This window comes from Jaculus jaculus, chromosome 4 (genome assembly GCF_020740685.1).
Source record: "Jaculus jaculus isolate mJacJac1 chromosome 4, mJacJac1.mat.Y.cur, whole genome shotgun sequence".
In the NCBI taxonomy this organism is placed as follows: Eukaryota; Metazoa; Chordata; class Mammalia; order Rodentia; family Dipodidae; genus Jaculus; species Jaculus jaculus.
In genome coordinates, this window is record NC_059105.1 from 30,440,943 (window position 1) to 30,462,813 (window position 21,871).

The 21,871-nt window shown below is 37.7% G+C and overlaps 1 protein-coding gene across 5 annotated transcripts in view; it reads right to left on the minus strand.

Annotated features, from left to right (window-relative positions):
• Positions 1-21,871, minus strand: part of Unc80 (unc-80 homolog, NALCN channel complex subunit) — a 192,046-nt gene that overhangs the window by 129,267 nt on the left and 40,908 nt on the right. For 3 of the 5 annotated variants that reach the window (XM_004653524.2, XM_004653523.2, XM_045147564.1), the window contains exons 16-22: positions 21,002-21,150; positions 17,988-18,154; positions 17,132-17,230; positions 13,956-14,170; positions 12,752-12,858; positions 10,833-10,929; positions 6,368-6,540 (exon numbers count right to left, since the gene is read on the minus strand). In XM_004653524.2, coding sequence (XP_004653581.2) covers positions 6,368-6,540; positions 10,833-10,929; positions 12,752-12,858; positions 13,956-14,170; positions 17,132-17,230; positions 17,988-18,154; positions 21,002-21,150 — 1,007 coding nt within the window. The remainder of the gene's footprint in view (positions 1-6,367; positions 6,541-10,832; positions 10,930-12,751; positions 12,859-13,955; positions 14,171-17,131; positions 17,231-17,987; positions 18,155-21,001; positions 21,151-21,871) is intronic. The other 2 variants (XM_004653522.2, XM_045147565.1) reach the window with 1 other exon arrangement.

A 21,871-nucleotide genomic window follows, 5' to 3' on the forward strand; every position in this document is an offset into this window, starting at 1 on the left:
ACGTGATAAGTGTAGGTATAGTTCATAGTTTCAGATGCATTGCATGCGGGCTCACTATCACAAGGCTATTTGATGACCCTTGCAACCTAGGTTTTTTTAAAGGAGATAGGGGACACACTTGTGAGAGGAAATATCAAACAAAACATTTTATTCTCTTGTGAGTTGTAAGAAAGTAGAAATAATTTTGACAGTAGTCAAAATTAGCCAACCCAATTATCCCTTCAAAGTCATATAGAACTCCTATGTTATTGAATCTTTAAAAAAGACTCCAACAAATATATCATTAGCAAAAATACATTATAAAGTAGAATTTAAGAAAAAATATGAAAGTCCAGACTTGTAAGCCCCCTATCATAACCCCTTACTTCCTAGATCACACATGTGACCTTTGTTCTAATCTTTGTTTTACTGAAGAACTTTATATTTACAAAAAATTTATTGTTATATTTTGCCTGATTTCAGATTTTCAAAAATTTGAGCACTGAATTCTCTAATATTTCCTTTATCTAATCATATATTTCAATACTGAAGTCAACTGATAACTTGGAAAAAAGTTATAATAATTAAATATTTAAGGAAATAAAATCAATGAAACTATACTGAAATAAAAATTGTAACACAAAATTGAGTTTAGACTGTACTTAAAAATGAAACAAGCTAGTGCAAGAGAGATGAGGTGTAAGGAGATTGTTCAGTTGGTAAGAGTTCTAGCTACCTAGGCATGGGAACCTGGGATGGCCTGATTTGCCCTGTTTGATTCCCCAGCACATCCGTGACCAGTTAGTTGACTGTGGTGATATACCCCTATGTCTCCAGTGCCATGGGGAGTATGAAACCAGAGAATTGCTAGATCTCCCTGGCAAGTCAGTTTGACAAAGAAAACAGCAGCTCTAGGTTCAGTGAGAGACTGTCTCTAGGAAATAAAGCAGATGGATTAGATATTGGGAGAAACCAAATCTAGAGGGAGCAATAGCCAAATATACATTTAGGGGACATCTGTGTGAAATAGAATAACCTTGATGAATGTCTAATCCATATCAATAATGATAAATTGACCTAGTCACAGCATACAAATGGCAACACCCAATGCTACTTTGATTTAAGCACAAATAACATGTGCATTTCCCTTTCAAACTCTACCATTCCTTACCTGACCTTTTGGTTCTCATGCCAATAAGCAAGATAATGTGAGGATTCTTATAGAAGACCAGATTGAAACTGTTATGGTTATTAACCACTACTACAGCCTCTGCCTAAGCACCACCACCATTATCACCATCTCCACCATTCCACCACCACTGCCGCCAGGATTACTACAACCAGCATTGCCACCACAATCACCACTGATACCATTTTCATCTGTGATTTTATTCAATCAACCAGTTGTCTCTGGTTCTTTTACACTGACTGATAATGGGCACTACTATGACTCCTTAAACTCCATCTGATTATGACCTTTGGAAATTTAACCTTTGAACACTACACAGTATTTGGTCTTAGTCTAGAGTCAATCTCTTAGGTTTGAAAGTACCTCTAGCGATGCACATATGTTCCCACTGTTCCCAGTCTAGTGACAAAAAAGTCATTACTCCAAATATAGTCCATTCACCAGTGGAAATCCAGAAACATCAGAAAATGCCACTGTACTTTAAGGATAAAGGATACTGCCTATATGCATCACAATCTTCTTTATTATATTGTTTGCCTCATGAGAAGAGGTAGGACAACAAGGCCAGAGTGGGGGTACAAGCAAAGAAAAAGGAGGGCCTACACATCTGGCCACTATTTCATCATACCCTTGTTTATAAATGATATAAAAATAAATTTTGCTGGGCGTGGTAGTGCACTCCTTTAATCCCAGCACTCAGGAGGCAGAGGTAAGAGGGTTGCCATGAGTTCAAGGCCACCCTGAGACTACATAGTTAATTCCAGGTCAGCCTGGACCAAAGTGAGACCCTACCTCAAAAAACCAAAAATAAATAAATAAATAAATAAAATTTTACTGGTTTCTAGTCCAATTCATAAATTGGGGGCCTCATGCCAGTGAGGAATATACTTATAATTGAAATCTTCTGCATTATATCTCTTTGGAAACCAGGATTATAACAGTTGGAAATCAGGTAGGTATGGAATCACGTGGATGAGAAGAAATGAAATGCTATCACTCATGGAATTCCATTACTAAACTAAGCATAAATATTCCTCCTAAAATCATCTCTATTCAGAAGCCAGGATTAATTTTTTCTATTGGTATTCTGCTTCAAGTCCCACAAGTGTCTCTTTGTGACTTGTCATTCTCTAATGCCCACATATCTTATGTAAATCCTAAACGTTTCCCATGTAGGAAGCAAGTATTAATGTTTTTTGTCCAGTTTTTATATCACCAGTAAATATTATTTAATAAAGTAATTTTAATTACTTGATAAGGCTCTTTATTAGTTATAATATTTGTATTGTGGGGGAGCTCTTGACATTTTTGTTTTTATGGAAGATCTTTATGGGAAATCCATAATTATTTTTGGTATATATGGTAAATTTTGTTTGTAAATGTGAGTCTCTGGGGGAAATTTTCATAACATTCATCTGAGTCTAAGAAAAAAAGTCCATGTTACCAAATGTAAAGAGTCATTGGTTTAGAGATTGAATGTAGTATAAATATTTAAAGCTAAAATATTTTATATTTTTTCTATGATGTATTCACATTAGTAATATTTTTTAAAGAATCAATTTTTTAACCATTAAAAACTATTAGAATCTTCTTTATTATAGGAACCCATATACATTTAACATATTTTCAATGTGTCAAAATATACTAATTTTGATTTATTTAATAATATCTTGACAGAAAAAGCAAATGGTGTGACTAAAATCAAACTGAATGTAATCAGAAGATTTTGCTCTGATTCCAGTTTCAGAACCAGTCAAAATATGACCTTTAGCAAATCCACAGTAGCTCTCAGAGCTTTTGCTCTCTCATGTGGAAAAAATATGAATGAATAGAGCTACTTGAAAGGAATCTCCACCATTACATGGTATGAATTTACAGACCAGTGTAAACTTAGCAACTTGGGAAGGGTTGGACCTTTCCAGTGGGTGAAGGGCAGCCTGTCAACTATCCTCAGGTGCTTATGTGACCAACACTTGTCTGAACATGATTATTCCATGTTTTCCTAACTTATATGGCTGTGCCTATATTCTTCACTTAATTTTCAACAAATTGAAATAAGATGATTTGTTATTACAATTTTCCTTAATATTATTAGGCAATCACTCAAGAAATTTATCTTAAAAGTTTCTAAAACTGTTGGGTGTGTTGATGCACACCTATAATTCTCCCTTTAATCCCAGTACTTGGGAGGCAGAGGCAGTAGGATTGCCATGAGTTTGAGGCCACCCTGTGACTAAATAGAGAATTCCAGGTTAGCCTGGACTAGGGTAAGACTCTACCTTGAAAAACCAAAAGAAAAATTATTTTTTTTTCAAAACTAACAATGAATTTATTAGCTCCTTTTGAACAGTTCAGTTAATCTACCTGTAAAGAAGTGTCAATGCACAGGCATTGCAATGCACACCTATGAGCTGACTGTGTGGGAAGCTGAGGCAGGAGGATTCCACATTCAAGGCCAGTTTGGGTTATATACAAAGTTCCAGGTCAGCCTTGGCTGCATAATGAAAATGTTCTCCAAACAAGCATATAAAAAAGTAAATAAAAAAGTAGTAGTACATCACTAATATTGTGTGTTTAACAATTATTCAACTGTCTCTGTTGCTTTTTATTTATTGTTCATATACAATATAGAATTTATTATCTTTTGTAGGTTTTAAAGTACGCTTTCAAAGTGACCTTACATCATTTTATTCATTAACAGCAGAGCCAAATCCAAAATATAGGGTCTCTAATAACAAACTGGGTTCCAGTTTGGCTCTATCTTTTGTTGACTTTATACTCTGGCCTATTAGTTGGTTTTTCTGCATTTCATTTTTTCTCTGCAGAAATGTAGTAGGCACACAGTATTCATTGGTTTATCAGTCCTAGGATGCTGTACACTAAAAAGATTAGAACAGAGATCACTGTCCAAAGAAAGTCTCCAGTGACAGAATAGACAAAGTGAGGCTCTTGTGACTGAGTTTTATTTCATTTGCTGAAGTAATTTATTATATGCTGAGTATTTTGTAAGCCACCTTGACTCCAGGCTTTTAAAAAAATTCTACTCCTTTTAGTACTTGGCACATTTGCTATGTGGAGAACAGCCTCTCCCTGGGCAGAGAGGCCAAGGAGCGCTCCCTTCATCATCTGCATTCACCTCACATACTAGACCCAGGCTTCCTGCTGGCCCCTCATCAGGTCCACTGCTGATCCCCTGCTCCTGCTGGGCAGCAGAGTCTGGCATTTTACACCCTTCTCCACACTTTCTGATCATGACACAGTTGACGGTGGTAAAATATGACTTTGTAGTTATTTAAAAAAAAATTGTAAATTTTCACCTATGAATTGTTGAAGCATTTCTTTAATACAAGTAAAATGAGGCATGCTTGATTAACTGTCAGTATGTCACTGAACTGATGCTCATGTATTTATCCACTTTGTAAAGTATTTAGTTTCTTGTCTTTTTCTTGTGATTTGTTACCTTTCTTTTTTTTTTTTTTCTTCTGTGACTAAGAGCAGCCATGTGTGCCTCAAAGGAGCTCTAGACAAATTTTCCACTCTCTCATCTACAAAACCAGGGATTGACTCTCTGTCCTTTCAAGTTCTACCTGTAGACAGGCACCTTATTGTTATTGCTGCTCACTACCCACCAGTCTCAGCTCTCCTGGAGACCCGTGTTCCCTACAGTGTGCACTGATCATAGCACATATTAGTACATGCCATTTTGAAATTTTAAACATATTTGCAAAGCCAACATCCAACACACAGGAAATCCATTGAAATTCTTCTGTAACAACAAGTTGTTATGTTGTTATTTTTTTTTGGTGATTTTTGAAGTATTTAAATTTCAGCCTAATGTGAAACCTATCATTCAACCACTTGGAAGCAAAACCTGCAGATATTACAGATTTTAAGAATTTCAGTCTAAATTTTGGGTGATTTTCCAAGGTAAAATATTAGTGATCAGTAGAAATTTGCTTGTGTCGTAAAACCTAGAAAATAGTCATTTACAGGCAAGCTTAAAGATTTGTTACTGGGCTAGAAAGATTGCTTAATGGTTAAGGCACTTGTCTGCAAAGCCAAAAGGACACGGGTTTGATCCCCCAGTACTCACTTAAAGCCAGATGCACAAAGTGACACATGCATCTGGAGTTTGTTTGCAGTGGCTAGAGGCCCTGATATATCCATGCTCTCCCTCTCTTTCTTTTTCTGTTTGGTTTTTCGAGGTAGGGTCTCACTCTGGCCCAGACTGACCTAGAATTCATTATGGAGTCTCAGAGTGGCCTTGAACTCATGGTGATCCTCCTACCTCTGCCTCCCAAGTGCTGGGATTAAAGGTGTGCATCACCACACCCAGCTTCTCTCTCTCTTTCTAATAAATAAGTAAAATGCTTTTAGAAGACTTATTAGGAAAGTCTACTTTAAGTTCTTTAAACAGTGTCAGGTGTGCATATAGACATTTTGTACTCAATGTGTATACAATGTATGAAAGAAGAATTCATAAACCAGAGAGTAAACGGAAATTAAGAGTTTGACTGCAAAAGCCACATGTGAGCCTGATTTTCCTGACACATATATTTTAATAACAAGGCCCATGTAGTATTAATACCTTATATTTGTATAATCCTATAAAATGTTCAAAATATCTCTTTGTATTTCATCTTAATTGATCCTTGCTTCAGATTTTATTCAGTTGGTATGATAATAAAACCAAGACCAGAGGATTTAAAGGACTAATAAATGGCAAACATAAGACTATTACTTTATCTCTGTCTTTCACTTTCAAATTGTTCAGGATGGGTTCCAGTATGCTATGGTGAATACAAATATTGCTATATTTCAGGTGTTGTGAGGGGCGGCCTAACTCCATTTAATCCTCACATCAGCCCTAGGAGGGAGGCATAGCGATAATATTATTACTTTGACTCTTATATCACAGATTTTCACCTAATAAATATCAGGGTGATTTTAACCCAGGCATTCTTACTTCAGAACTCACTCACATACTTTAATCATGTTGGCATATCCTACTTCCCAGGGCATATTTATTAAGATTGGTTCCTCTTTCTTCACTTCTCCATCTTTTTCTTCTACCTTATGCCACTAATTAGTTCTGATGTGGAAATAAAACAAAATGCAAACCCATAGTTATGGATTCATGCTTACCTCTATGAATGGCATTAATTAGAAAAGATTGGGAAACTACTCCCAATGACTTACTAGGTCCAAGGCAGCGGCCAGGATGGATGCATCAGGAATGGTCCCTGGTTCACAGCAGTTCAACAGAAACTGAAAGCGCTTCATGCCTTGTCGGATTGCTCCAAGATTCACGACATTTTTACTTTTGCCACCATCTTGATTGGGAGAAAGATGGTCATCGAAACTGTGGCAACCTGTAGGAGGTGCGCCATTGTGGGAAAATGAAAGGGTGAAATTGACCATAGATTAAAAACAAACAAAAAAACAGCTTCAATGACATGCCAGTGTGTTTTCTTTCTATAGAGTTCCCTGGAAAGTTTCTCTCCCACTCCCCTTTCTTCTACACTTCTCATATGCTTGATTTTAACTCATCTTGACCTTGATGCATCTGGAACATATGGAATATGAAATGTAAGGTTTGTCCAAACAATTTAAATCTAAGTTCAGATTTCTTTACTACTGAGTTCTAATACAGGCATATCTAAAACAATTCTCCTTGACAGCTACAATTAATTTCTATTTTTAAAAACTATTTTTAGTTTATTTATTATGAGAGAGAGAGAGAGGCAGATATAAAAAGAGAGGATGGGCACACCAGGGCCTCTTGCCACTGCAAATGAATTCCAGCTGCATGCACCACTTTGTGCATATGGCTTACATGGGTCTGGGAGATTCAAACCTGGGTCTTTTGGCTTTGCAGGCAAGCACCTTAACCACCAACCAATCTCTCTAGACTTAATTTCTCTTTTGATGGAAGACACAACCACTGTGAAATTTCATACTGACAGTACCCTAATACCAAGGCCAGCATTGTGAGAAAAGCACTCCTCTTCTTGGCTACAGTGCAAAGAATCACTGACTATTGGACCCATAGAGGACTTTGTAGACTAGTGGATCATTTAATTACAGGATTTCCCGATAGGGCTGTGTATTAGAATTACTCAGGAAGACTTCAAGTCTCTTTTAGCCCTTCAGAATTAGAATTTCTGAAGAGGAGTTGTAAGAACTTGTACTTTAAAAGCCTTCCAGGTGATTTTTATGTAGGCAGACTGACTGTGCTCTGGGTGAAGGTTGCCTCTTCCCTTTGTTGTAAGGTCTACAAGTGAGAATCAATCTAGTTTATAAAATGCAGACTATAAAGTAGTATTGTTAGAGATTTTGAATCCATAGGGGTTGTGGCTTTGTGTATTTTTTTTTTTTTTTTTTTTGGTTTTTCAAAGTAGGGTCTCACTCTAGCCCAGGCTGACCTGGAATTCACTATGGAGTCTCAGGGTGGCCTCGAACTCACAGCGATCCTCCTACCTCTGCCTCCCGAGTGCTGGGATTAAAGGCGTGCGCCACCACGCCCAGCGCTTTGTGTATTTTAACAAACAACACACATGATTTTGATGAAGAAAATCTAAGGATCCACATGGAGATTTGATTTTTCACTTAACCCTAGGAATGTTAAAAAAACAAAACAAAACAACCCTGACTGTTCTATAGCTTTTAGTGTATATATTTCTTTTTGGGTTTTTCTTTATTTTAAAATAATAATAATAATTTTGTTTACTTATTTATTTTGCAATGGGAGAAAGGGTGAGAGGGGAGAGAATGAGAATGGGCATGTCAGGACCCCTAGCCACTGCAAACGAACTCTAGATGCATGCCATTTTGTGCATTTGGCTTTATGTGAGTATTGGGGAATCAAACCTGGTCCATCAGGCTTTTTGAGGCAAGTGCCTCAACTTCTGCGTCATCTCTCTAGCCTTCTTTCTTTCTTGAGACAAGCATTTGCCATGTTGCACATGCTGGTTTCAGTCTTAAGACTCAAATGTTCTGCCTATTTCAGCCTTAAAGTACTGAAATTATAGTCACATATCACCATGCCTTGATAACCTTCAAAACCAGCCCACTCCCCTCATCATTCTGAAATGTTCTTCTGATTCCCACAATGAGATTTACTTTGGAGCATGACTTGGCTTTTTTTTTTTTTTATCCCAGTTAATTAGGTATGTTATAACTCCTGGTCCACACTGAGAAGTCTCAGAGCGTGTTTCCAGAAATGACTGTCTACTTTGCCAATAATCTGCTCTTGACCCCCTGATCTACTGCCCTGCTTTTCTACCTGCTACCTCAACACAATGGGTGCTCTTTTTGCAATACTCCTCAACTGTGCCCTAGACACACGCCGGTCACTATTGGTGATTAAAGAACAGTGAATGATTTGTCCCAATTAATAAACACTGATATTTGTAATTTACTGTTACAAACTCAAATCCAGGGCTGGAGAGATTGCTTAATGGTTAGACATGCCTGCCTGTGAAGCCTGCTGGCCTGGATTCAAGACCCCAGTACCAACTTAAATCTAGATGCACAAAGTGGCACATGCACTGGAGTTCATTTGCAGTGGCAAGAGGCCCTAGCATGCCCATCCTCCCTCCTGCCCTCCCTCCCTCTCTATATCCCCTTTTAAATAAATAAATAAATATCAACAAAAATTAAATCCATAGTCAAAGTTGTCCAGAAAATAACTTCATGGTAGATAAATTCATAATATAAATTCATAATATAAAATAAATTCATGGTAGATAATATAATAGGAGATGTTTATACCTATGGGCCTGGAAATATCATGACAAAGAAAGGTATGTGAGCCATTTGATTGCTTTGTAAACAAAAGTGAGTACAAACTCTACCAGGGAACACATAATTTGGAAGCAGTTTAAGCCTGAGGCATAGATTCCTTTGGATTTTACTACCATCAGTTTAAAAATTATCTGGTGGTATAAAATCATTACCAATTTTAGTCCACTACTTTCAAAATGACTCAGAATTATGATATATCCCTGCATTGCTCATGATAGGAACATGTTCTGAGAAATGCTTCATTGGATAATTTCATCTTCATGTGGATGTCATAGAGTTTTTACAAACTGTGATGGTAACGATGTCAATGGGCACTACAATCTTGTGTAACTACCGTGAATTTTTTTTGCAATTAGTCATTGGCTAAAACTTTGTCATGATGAATGTGACTGTATGTAAACATAATGGCATGATAACTAGAATTTATTTTCAAACATATGACACAAATATTCAATATGAAAACATTTCAAATCATCATTTCAAACTGGTAGTAGATATTTGGGGTCTGCTGGACTTCTACCTTTATATTTTGTTTATGTTTAAAGTTTTTCATAATTATAAAAATGGCTCAGAATTCAACTAAGCTGCAAGCATCAAAATTTCCTATGCTTTCTTCATGAGTGTCTTTTTTTAAAATAAAAATGTTCCATATTCAAATATTCCAGTTTCATAATTTTTTAAAGTCAGTATAGCATATTTTTCATCAACTGAAAAAGAAAGAACTAGGAGAAGGATATGATAGTGAAAAATTTCAAAAGACAAGATCTCAAGTGATACAAGGATGAAAAGTTTTAGGTGAAGAACAAACAATACTAACATGACCTTGTTTTCATTTATATACCTTTCTCTTTTTATATTTTGTATTTAAATTCATTTTACCTAAATTTTTAATGGACTTTATGAAAAGAAGTCCTAGTAATAGAAACATCAAAGCATACCATGATATTTATGCATGTGAACATGAGCTGGACAAATTTATCAATACAAGACATCTATAAGATGTGAAAACTGATAATACAATGGGACTTATGTCCACACACCCGCTGTGTCCCTGTAGCTTCATTACACTGTGACACTGATAAATTTTAAGTAAAACATGTTGTCTTCCATCTGAAGCTCCATGTTTTGAAAAGTCTCAAATACACAGGAAAAGGAGTAAGGACAGTGGCAGAAGGAAAAGTAAAGAAACCAAAAAGCTTTAGCCAAAGTTAATCAAAAGAGGGAGCAAGAAATGGATGAGAGGTAGAGTAACATACTCTGTGCAGATTTGTATGTGCTGTTGCTGATGTCCTAACTAGGACTAATCAGTCAAGTTTATAGACAAATATATTTTCAGATTGAATGGAAAGAGCTCCTAGCAATTAAAGCTCTCTCGCTCTGGAACAAGTTGCTTTGTGAAGTCGTACACTCCCCTTCAGTGGAGTCACACAGAGGTGTACATACCCCTTCAGTGGAATCACATTGAGGGAGGATGGCTACCTGTCAGGGTTATAAAAAGCAGACTTCCTAAATAGTGAGGAGGGTGGACAGAAGGTTCTGTAATTCTCAGATTTAAAAAAGGTCAGGTGAACAGAAGAGCCCATGTCTTATTCTCTGCATACTCACTGCTCACTGGTAGCTTCCATAGATGTCTTTTCAACCAAACTGATAGTAGAGAAGCTATAGATAGCAGTCAAAGACATGTATGCCAACCAAATTAAAAGCTTACAGACACAGAAAATGGCCATTTTTTTTTAAATGAGAGAATTTCCAATAATGAGTTTCAGAAATGCAAAAGAAAAGAAAATGGACCAGTTAATCTAAATAAGGGAGAAATAGATGAAAACTGAATGGAAATTTCAGGCTACCTGACCCTTACCAAGACGCTTGAAGAAATTCTCCTCTTCTTCCCTTCCGTTCTCAATGCCACTCCCTGGCCCACCTTCAGAGAGCTTGACAGCACTGGTGAACTTGACCTGAGAAGAAAAGGAATAGTGACCAGGTAGGTAAGTTCAGAGGCAAGTCTTTGGGTTCCATTAACCCATCATTAAAGAAGGGGTTGTTTAGGATATGAGGATGTCTTTGCCACTTTGCTTCTACATGTGGTGAATTTTTTTCAGTGGTTTCTTTCCACGTGCATAAAAGATGTTCCTGTAAGCAGCAAGTACAAGTAGGATCCAGGCAAGAGATCAGTAATGCAGCACTGCGAAAAGCACTTCGTGAACAGACAAGATACTCTTAGTGTTAAGTTCTAATAAAGTCTCATCTCAGACTTATGAGCAGTGAGCTACATTCATCCTTTATGAGTACAGCCACCGCTAAAAATCAGACCAAAGTAAAGGAAGGACAAGCAGGACATTTAAACTTTACAAATCAATGTTTGGTAATGCCCTCTCCCCTTTCTCTCTTCTCTCTCTCTTTCTCTCTCTCTCTTACTCAGAACTGAATCAGGGTAGGGCCTCATGCATCTTAAGTAGGAACTCTACCAGTGACTGACAGGACTGGATCCTTAGCCTTGTTTTATTGTTACGAGTACTACTGCTGTTGCTATGAAGTCCTACTAATTTACTTTTTATTTGGAAACAGAGACTCACCTGGCTTCCCATGCTGCCCTTAAACTCAATCTGAAGCCCATGCTAGTCTTGAATTTGAGCTTCTCCTCCCTCAGCCTCCTGAGTAGCTAGGATTACAGGCCTGCCTATTTAAGCATCCATATGTACTCTTGATCTTGGCTTTAGACCAATAATTCTCAAAATACTTACTACAGAAAGGAAACTATAATCCATGTAGCCTCCAGCACTTCAACATTTTAGCAAAAAAGAATGTGGCATACGAATTTTTAGTACACTTCCTAAATGTTTTGTCATCTTGTTATATTCTTTTTATAATTTTGGTATATTACAGTAAAATAAGACTAGGTAGAAAAAATCTGGTAAGATGCAAAGAAAATGCTGGAAAATAATTTGTATATAAAGAAATGTAATACATCCTAAAAGGTAGGTATATCAGGGGCTTGGCTATGACTTATTCAGAGGGAAGATGCTTATAGGAAATAAATTTTGCTGAGAATCACCTCTTGCCAAATAAAATGCTACTAGAAAACGTCATGGCAGTTTATAGAGCATATAAGTGAGAAAAGCCATCCTGTGTTTATTTTTTTTTTTTTAATTGGGAGAATGGTTCAGAGAGTGTCCAAGGCAGTAGAAGAGGATGAATGGTGTGCATGCATGAGTTTTAATCAATGTGGAATCACTAAAGCATGAATGGATTCTTGGGAAGGAACTCCAGCTGTTTAATAACTTCTGTGGTAGTTTGAATCAAGCATTGCCCATAAATTCACATGTTTTGGTGTGCTTGGTCCCCAGTTGATGGTAACTTGAATGATGAAGACTTATTGGAGGAGATACATTGCTGGGGAGGGCTTAGGGCTGCTACAGCCAGTTTTCCCTTGCCAGAGCTTGACTTAAGCCAAAATAAAATTTTTCCTTCCAGCAGTTGCTTTTGGTCAGGTGCTTTATCTCAGCAGCAAGAAAGTAATTACAATTTCCCATGCAAATTAAAAGCTAAAAAGAGCTAAAGTAGAAGGATCTCTACTTCAAGGCCAACCTGGCCTTCATTAGTTTCTGTCTCCAAATAAAAAGTGAAGAAGGTTTGCAGCTGAACATGTTTGGTCTCATTTCCAAGCTTGTTCAAGGGCAAACTTTCCTCATCTCCTCATAGGTGTTTAGAGTTTCCCAGCATTAATATTTTTCTATCAGTGACACCAACATTTAAGTCTACAAGTAATGTCCTGTTGACCTTGGAGCTTTGCCTGATGAAAGACAGGCGGTCCACAGAGCTGATGTCCAGGAGGTCCTCCACGCCATCTGCCAGGCCTGAGAGGGAGGATCGTTTCAGCCAGTTTCCTAGTTAATAATTAAAAAAAAAATTAAACTGTTATAGCATTTGCTTTTAAATGGATTACACAGAAATGCTAGCATGTACTATACAAGCGATGAAATTCACACGGATCTGCTATAAATAGAAGCAAAAGCAAGTTGTTTTTAGTGTTCTTGGTTTGAATCAAATTAGCTACTGTTGGACTATAAAATTACTTAAGCAAGTAATACGAGGACAAAATAAACCTGTGCAGGACCCCACAGTTCATCCACTTATCCTGGACATGTTTCATGTCTCTCACTAAAGCAGATTACTTCTACCTTCTGAATAAGTCTCAAATCATCTGTTTCTTTGTCTACTTAGTCACCCAATCCAAGCATTCACTTATTTTTGCCTGTACTACCAGGCAGCTTTCAATCTGATGTTTCTTATTGATTCACCCTCTCCTTACTATGGTTTCCATCCAGTGGTTGTTTAGAAAGAGTTACCATGCTTGTGTGAGGCTCTTGTTCCATAGCCCACCTTGGCTATGTGGTGCTCTAGGATAATGAGCCAGCCTAGGCCACAAGGTGCACATGTCTGGTTCATTGTTCTCCCATTATGGGTCAAACATTCTCCTTAATTGGATTCTTCCAACCCCCTACTATTATCTTTGTACATACATTGCTCCCTGGACTGCTGTATTTTCCTTCTATGCAATCCTTAGATTATAATGTCAGTGCATCTAGGGAATCTTCACTGATTCCTGTCTCATCCCTGGTTAAGTTCAGTCTCATTGTCGCATACTTTCATAGCATCATGTGTATTTCCTTCATAAAGCTTATACTTTGTATGTACATTTAGTTGTATGATTATCTGCTTTAGTGATTGCGTCTCCTACTAGATTACATATTCAGCAAAGGGGGAAGGAGCGTTGTATGCAATAGAGACATCGAGTAGGGATTTGAGAAATATCGGAAGAAACAAAAGAGTGAGTGAGTAGATGGATGGATGAAGTATAGCCTCAGCCTATGGCTTGAAAGCTTTGCTTTCTGTACCCAGCAGACATGCTGTGCATAGAAGATGCATTGAGTTGATGACATGGCAGGTTAAGAAGAAAATCCAAAAATAAATACAGACATACTTTTACCTATGGGGAGTTTAAGCTTCTTCCGCAGGGAAATTCTGCGAGACCGTGAGCGGGCACGCCGGTCGGAAGTGGTCCCTGAGTGGGCCGTGGTGCATTCTGAAGTGTCCTGCTCAGACTGGCTGCTGGTATCACTTGCAGCACTCTGGGATTTGAACATCTTGCGCCAGAAATCTTTCCGTCCCAAGTTTCCCCCTTGCATCTGTTCATCACTGCAGATAAGTGGAGAATAGGGTGAAACAGCTCATGGCACATATTCCTAAGTTTCTCTTCACTTCCTGCTCGTGACATTTAGGGAAAATATGCAGAACGATATTTGATGGGCTGGATGTGAGAGAGGAGGAGTCATAGGGGGAGGAGGGAAACCAAGGGTGACTCTGAGTTCATCTTGAAAATAGTCATGTCACAGCCATCAAGTGAAGGTGGCCATTTACTTCAACTTTAATAAAAAGACTAAATATTATTGCAGATAGTCACCTGCTGTGTGATTCATAATTGCAGAAACACTTTATGTCAATAAATATTTAACTTTTTAAAAAGCTCCCTGGGACTTGTGTGTTACTGTTCTTCTCTTCTCATCCATCACTGCAATGTAGAATTGTATTTGGCACCCAATAGACTCATATTGAATATTTACATAAAGGAATGAGTCCAAGAAATTTAAGAGTAAAAACATAAGTCCAACTCAAAAGGACAAATAGACCCACCTGCAAGGGGATTTTCAACTCGGGCACATGATCAAAAATATGCAGAATTTAATCTCACAAGGAAAATAATAATAACAATAGCAATGATGTCAGATAATATTCCTATTTTTTTCACTCATTGAACTGGCATAGTTTAAGGTGACAAAAAAGAAAGCAATATCACTACCTCACTGTCACTGGAGGAATAAGAATGGTTTAATCTTCCTGAAAAATAATTTATTCATATGTTTAAAAGCTTATATGAACCTCCCAGGATAGAAAAACTCAATTTCCAGGAAATAACTTAAAGGAAATGATGTGAAAACATGCTAATTCGCAAGAAGGCATTGTTGGCCAGATCTTTACTTTTTGTTTTTATTCTTAAGTATAGATTTCTGTTTATCAAATGTGGTATACAGTTAATCTGGCTTTCTTGAATTAAATTTGTAAGCTACAAATCAAGCAATCATGGTGGTTGAAGCATTTCTCACCTTCAGGACCTGAACGAGAGGCACTGCCGTGACAGTGGCTGTACTCTGTGGCTAGAGTGGGAAGGGATTTAGGGAAGTTGTAAATGATCCGTGTTCTCAATCAATGGCTACAATAAGCAATGTGTGTCAGAGAAATGTTTACATTAGACCATTTCTAGTATTATTGAGTGGATCTGACCAGTACTTGAGGGATAATGAGGAGAAGGGACTGGGCAAAAGGGGGAGCAAAGAAAGAGGAGCCAGAATGAACCTGCGTAATCACCCACATCTCTCCAGGCTAAACAAAGGGTGCTCAGCATGCTCACCTCTTGTGCCCACTTGAATCATGAGCAAATTTGTACATGGAAGTTTATGACATTTCTCCAAGTGGAAGCATTTGTGCTGAGGCATATGAAAGCACAGGTCTTCCCTCAAGGAGAAAGAAAAGACATGTGCTAAATTCTGAGAAACTGGGCTGAGAAACTGATGTTTACAGAATACTGAACAAGGAGAATACTTTGGAATTTCAAAACTTTAACCAGCTGTTAAAACAGCCAGTGTTATTATTTATTTTGAAATCCAATTTACCTTTCACATTATTTTCACTGATCATATTACCTCACAAGTTGCTGATATTGTTTGTTACTATACCACCCTTGACTCTCTGGAACTTGTCTGATCTTGGAAGGTAAGCAGGGGTAGGCTTGGTTAGTACTTGGATGGGAGAAGTTGTTAATATTCTTTGATATTGGGGGATTATCACTCCTCTTAAAGTCTTTAACATAGTCCTGTGGCTATTCAACAATGGAACTTGTGCACATGATTCATTTCTCCCCAGGGAGCTTTGAGATCCTATCATATCTGAGGCTTTCCTTAAAGCCAAAACTAAAGCTCAATTTGGAAGAAGTTAAAGAAAGAAAGAAAAAAAAAAACCACCTTAATGGTAATCAGACATTTCTGCCCTTTCATTGATTGAATACCTTTCATTCATTTTTAAAATATATGCTATTACTATGAGCCATGCTCCATTTTGAAACTAGGGCTACAACAATAAACAAAGATTCATATATCCCATCTTTCTGTACTTTCTCCCATCTTTCTGTACTTCATAGGAACAGTCTCTGATTTTGAAGTGCTTCAAATCCTGTGTATGGTTCTTTTTTTGTTTGTTTGAGATTCGTTTGTTTGCTATGTATTTGATGGTTATTGAACTCTCAACTCTATCTGATTATAAAGAAAGAACACCATGATATCTAAAATAGTTCGCAGAGCTTCTAGAAGTCCTGACATTTAACACTGAATGAGCATGTGGAGAAGCAAAAAGGTATACCTAAAATGATATACATGTTTGAAATATTGACCAATCCAGTTTCAGATAAGTAGCTCCAAAGAGGAAAATAAATACACATGAGGCTTGCATAGAACTAAGCTATGTATTTAAAGTCTGCAGTAACCACTGCAACTTCTTGGGGGTTTGATTTTGCTAGTATTAAAAACTGTTAGAAACTGGTGTCAGAAGACATTTGGATGGATCTACAAGAGATCATAGTGCTATGGACAGTCTATATTTCAGGTAAATATGAGTACTAGTGAAGTTTAACTTCTTTCAGTTTTTTTCTTTTAGGAAAGCTTCATTGAGCACATTGAGAGTCATCCACTTATTTAAAAATTGTGGTTTTTAAGTAAGAAAGTAGCTGACACCTCATACATTCTACTTTTCAAAGTTTTCATGTAGTGTTGGGTATGGAAGATGTAAATGGAAAGGGGACAAGAATGGAAATGCAACCAGGGAGTCTTTCTATAAATACAAAGTTGGTTATTGGGTTTTATCTGGAGAGAATAATGGCACTGGGAATAGAGTTAAGGACAAAAGGGAAAGCTGAGAGGAAATGAAAACCAAGCTAATAACAAACCAAATACCAAAACAGAGAAAACGAGCAGCATTTTAGAAAACAAAATTTCTGCCATGGTGAAGTGTCTAGTCCTCCTCATTGGAGACAGATTCAATCCAACTTACTGCTCTGGAGTCTGTGAGGGACGGCCAGACATGAAGCTGCGGCATTCTTCAGGTGCAGAGGCTATCTGGCCTTTATCTGCAATGCTTCCTGCCTCTGACCTGTACAGACAGCACATTCCACCAATCACAACAGAGCAAGACACAATGCTTTTACAGTTCATATGATATATATAACAAAGCATCTGTTATAGATAAGCTATCTATCTGGTGTGCAAACCTTTATTACCATGCATGCACAGGAATTTGTACCCTACCATTTGACTTATGAGTGAGCTGTCTTACTGCTCACCAGTATCACCGCTATTGCAAACAGAGTCATTAGTAGTAACCAGGATTTCCATTTACCTTAAGGGTTTCTTTTAATCTTACAAGAGATATTTAATATATTGCATGTATGGAATAAATGTATGTTTACTGGAAGAATAAATGACATGGTACTGCCTAATAATATATATATTTTTTCTTTTACAGTGCTTTGTCTTCCCCCATATTTAGAATATCACTTGCTGAATTGGAGAACACTGGACCAGTAATTGATTTGCCTTTCTGGATAAAAGTAAGAAGAGACTAAAAGTTAACCTCTTACTATGTGATTAAGAGCTATGAAGTGAAGATTAAGCATGTAAAAAATTGTCTACTGAGCTCTGATTGCAAAGGTGGAATTCTGTGTGTAGTAAGTTCATTCCTTTGCTAAGCTTTATTTGGACCACATCAATAATACCATTTACATGAGAAAGTTTTATCAACTTTGCCCTGATTTAATGCCCTATCAAGAGCCACATGGAGAATCCAGTGAAAGATAATATTCTTCTGACATACATAGAGCATTAATATTCAGAGAGCTCAAGCTTCCAACCTTTTAGCACCTGCAGGCTTATTTTCCTGTTCATTCTCCTCCACCTTTTTCCCTGGGGCTAACTTTTCAGCACTGTCAAGCAGAGCACTGAGGGCCACTCTCCTGAAGACATTCCCATGGGCTTCTTTGATAAACTGGACCAGCTGACGGATGTCACAATACAGTCCCTGTTTGTAGGCAGGAAGGAAGTTTGGGGAAGCGAAGATAGCTATCTGGTTAGTTTTCATAGTACAAAAAGACAATTCCTTGGATTTCAGTGAACATTAAAGATACATAAGGACAATTACTACTGTGGTAACCACCGGTACAAACCCTCTACATTTTTCCTATGGAACTGTACCCAGGACCTTGTCATCCATCCACCCTTAGTATAAAAAAGAATGGCTACCACAAGCTTCAGATTTGGAAAGTTGGCCATATCCCTGGGCGTACATTTTAAATGATTGGACTACATTTTAAACTACATTTTAAATGATTGGACTCCCATATTCTTAATTGTCTTAATTGCATTCTGAAGAGATGCCTACAAACAGAAAACTAGTCAGAATTTTGTTAAGAATACACATTTTTGTCTGTTCAACTTCTTCAAGTTGTCTTAATTATTTCTACAAAATTTTAAGTCCTTTGATACTTGTAGGAAAGCCTGATTATTCAAATGGTAATGGATTTTGCTCTATATGTTTAGGAATAATATGGCTGTTGCAGCCCAGTTAGACATGAACCTGACCATAAACTCAAAGATAATACAGATATATTATTAACAATATGTTGGTGAATCAACATTCAAAAATATATGTGAGGTTGGAGAGATGGCTTAGCGGTTAACGTGTTTGCCTGCTAAGTCAAAGGACACAGGCTTGATTCTCCAGGACTCACATTAGCCAGATGCACAAGGGGGCACATACATCTGGAGTTCGTTTGCTGTGGCTGGAGGCCCTGGCACTCCCATCCTCTCTCTATGCCTCTTTCTCTGTCAAATAAATAAATAAAAATAAGATATTAAAAATATGGGAATTTCTCTTAATTGAGGTACTAATAGTTTTTTCTCAGTACTACCATGCCCATCTTTCTTTGTCTCTTTCCTTTCCTTTATTTTTTAAAAAGTACACATTTGTTTATTTATTTATTTATTTATTTTAAGTTATTTATTTATTTATTTGACAGCAACAGACAGAGAAAGAGACAGATAGAGAGAAATAGAGAGAATGGGCGTGCCAGGGCTCCCAGCCACTGCAAACGAACTCCAGACGCATGTGCCCCCTTGTGCATCTGGTTAACGTGGGTCCTGGGGAATTGAGCCTTGAACTGGGGTCCTTTGGCTTCACAGGCAAGCGCTTAACCACTAAGCCATCTCTCAAGCCCACATTTTATTTATTTGCACGTGTGTGTGTGTGTGTGTGTGTGTGTGTGTGTGTGTGTCTTGTAGCAGAGAGCATGCCAAAGTCTCTTGCTGCCACAAATGGGTGCCACATACTTTGGCTACCTTTTGCATCTGACTATATGTGGGTGCTAGGGCACAGAACCTGGGCTGACAGGCCAGGCAAGAAAGTACCTTTAGCCACTGAGCAATCTCCCCAGATATCCATCTTTGGTCTTTAAAGATGTAGTTACTATACTCTTTATCTTCATGGTAAGATAGAAAGCAGAAACCTAAAAAGAATTACCTTTACAGCTTTTGTTTTCAAAAACTTAATACCATTCAGACAATTTTGCCCATAATATTTAGGAAAGCAGAGCAAATGAGTTTTGAGGATCACAGGGAGATAGTCTCTACTGTTCCTAAGGGAACAGCATAATGAGCAGTTCATTCTGTTCTTCATTAATTCCTGCATAGAAGGGGCAAGGACTCAAAGAGTAAGGGCTCTGAACTCACCCAGGCAGGAAGAGTATCAGCAGAGAACACCACACTTAATGACAGCTATGAATGAATGACAGACCTATGAACACTCCACAGACCCTCGCCTTGGTACTACGTAAGGTCTGTCCCACACTGTGGAGTGGGGAATTCAAGAATAAATGAAGTTCACTCTCTAGCTATCCTGGTGGGATCTCAGTTCAAGAAAATTAATTATTTTTTTTTGTATATGAGGTTGTGCATAAAGGATTATGAGCACTCACATATACTGTAATCAGCCTGTTAAATCACTTCTTGTCACATCCAGACTGCATGTCTAAATGTTATTTATATTACACTCTAACAGCCTTGTTTTGTTGAGTTTAATGATCAGCAAAAGATCAACCCCACCCCCCCTTTTTTGAGAAAATAATGTTTTATTCAAGTGAATTTCAAAAGAAGCTCAAAATAGTGTAAAATCACATTCCTTGTTTGGGTAGACCCTATGTGCAAATGGACTTATGTCTGTGTAGAAATCATTGCATTTGATAGATTGTAGGAGAGACACTTCATGACTTCTCAAGGAGACAAAAGTTCATTTATTTGTGTCAAATTCTACATGTATTATCTCAAACTATAACTCCCTGGTAGAAACTAAGCACTTGTCTCTTATGACCAAGTTTTCTCCCCACACTACTTTGGCTTCAGTGGATTAGTTAACACAGTCCTTTGTGAAGAGGAACTCAAAGGCTACAATGCTCATGAAAGGTTAACAAAACAAATCTAAATAGCATATGTGGATTAAATAGCACATAGGATTTTTTAAAAAGTTAATGTGGTTTCTGACAATACTTAAAGTTTCATCTGTTCATATTGCATGGAGCAATAAAATGAACCATACCACTTTTTTCTGATGGGCTCAAAATACCTTGTAGCCAATTTGCCCATCGTGACACTACAATTTGAGATGCAAGGAGACAAGTCAATTTGTAGATAGGATAATGAGGAACAAGGAGAATAAAAAAAAAAAGGATTAAGGCTCCGAGGTGGGTAAAACTTAACAGAAATGTGGACATTGTAACTTTACAACTTCAACATCTCTTCATCCTGACCATAAAGGGGGATGTTCTTTCAGAGCGAAGACCGAGACCTCCTGCGGGAAGGATGGGGAGTTTCTCACCAGATTCTCTGGGCTGTGTAGTTCGTGTGTGGTAGACGCACAGCGTGTGATGAGGGACTTAAACATGGCGCCGACGATGATGCCTTCCACACTCTGAGCTGTAGATTTGTTGTCCACTGTGGTGAAGTTATTTCCAAACCCAGCTTTGTCTGGAATGCAAAGGCAGATGTTCAAAGAAATGTTTCCATTAACCTACACAACTGAAGGGTGTGAGGCAAGACATGAAGGGCTACACAATGTGGAAACTGGTGTCTAAAGATAATACCAGTGTCATAATCTCTATGATAATTGGAAAATAAGTAATCATAGTGTTCCTCACAATATTTACCATGTTATGGGTTTGGGGGAGCATTTTGGGTGATAAATGTAAGCCAAGGAAAAAGGTTAACTGTTGACTTTAGGTTGAGAGCTATTTTTTTAAAAAAATATTTTATTTATTTATTTGAGAGAAAGAGAGAGAGAGGCAGATATGGAGAGAGAGAGAGAATGGGGGCACCATGGCCCCTGACTACCACAAATGAACACCAAACACATGCACCATCTTGTACATCTGGTTTTACACGGGTACTGGGGAATCAAACCTGGGTCCTTTGACTTAGCAGATGGGCATCTTAAACACTAAGCCATTTCTCTAGCCCTGAGAGTTATTTTTATATCAGTGATCAATTAAAAAAATACACCAATGGCTCAATGGAGAAAGAAATGTTTGATTTCTTTTTGGTGATGGAAAATGTTGGTTTCTTGGTGGAAACTGTCCAGTGTGTCAGCAGTGGCATGAGACAGACTGACCAGGCAATAAGAAAGATAACGCAGAGAGGACCCCTTGGAAGAAACCAGCTCAAACATACTTCCAGAGTACTCCTAGAAGCT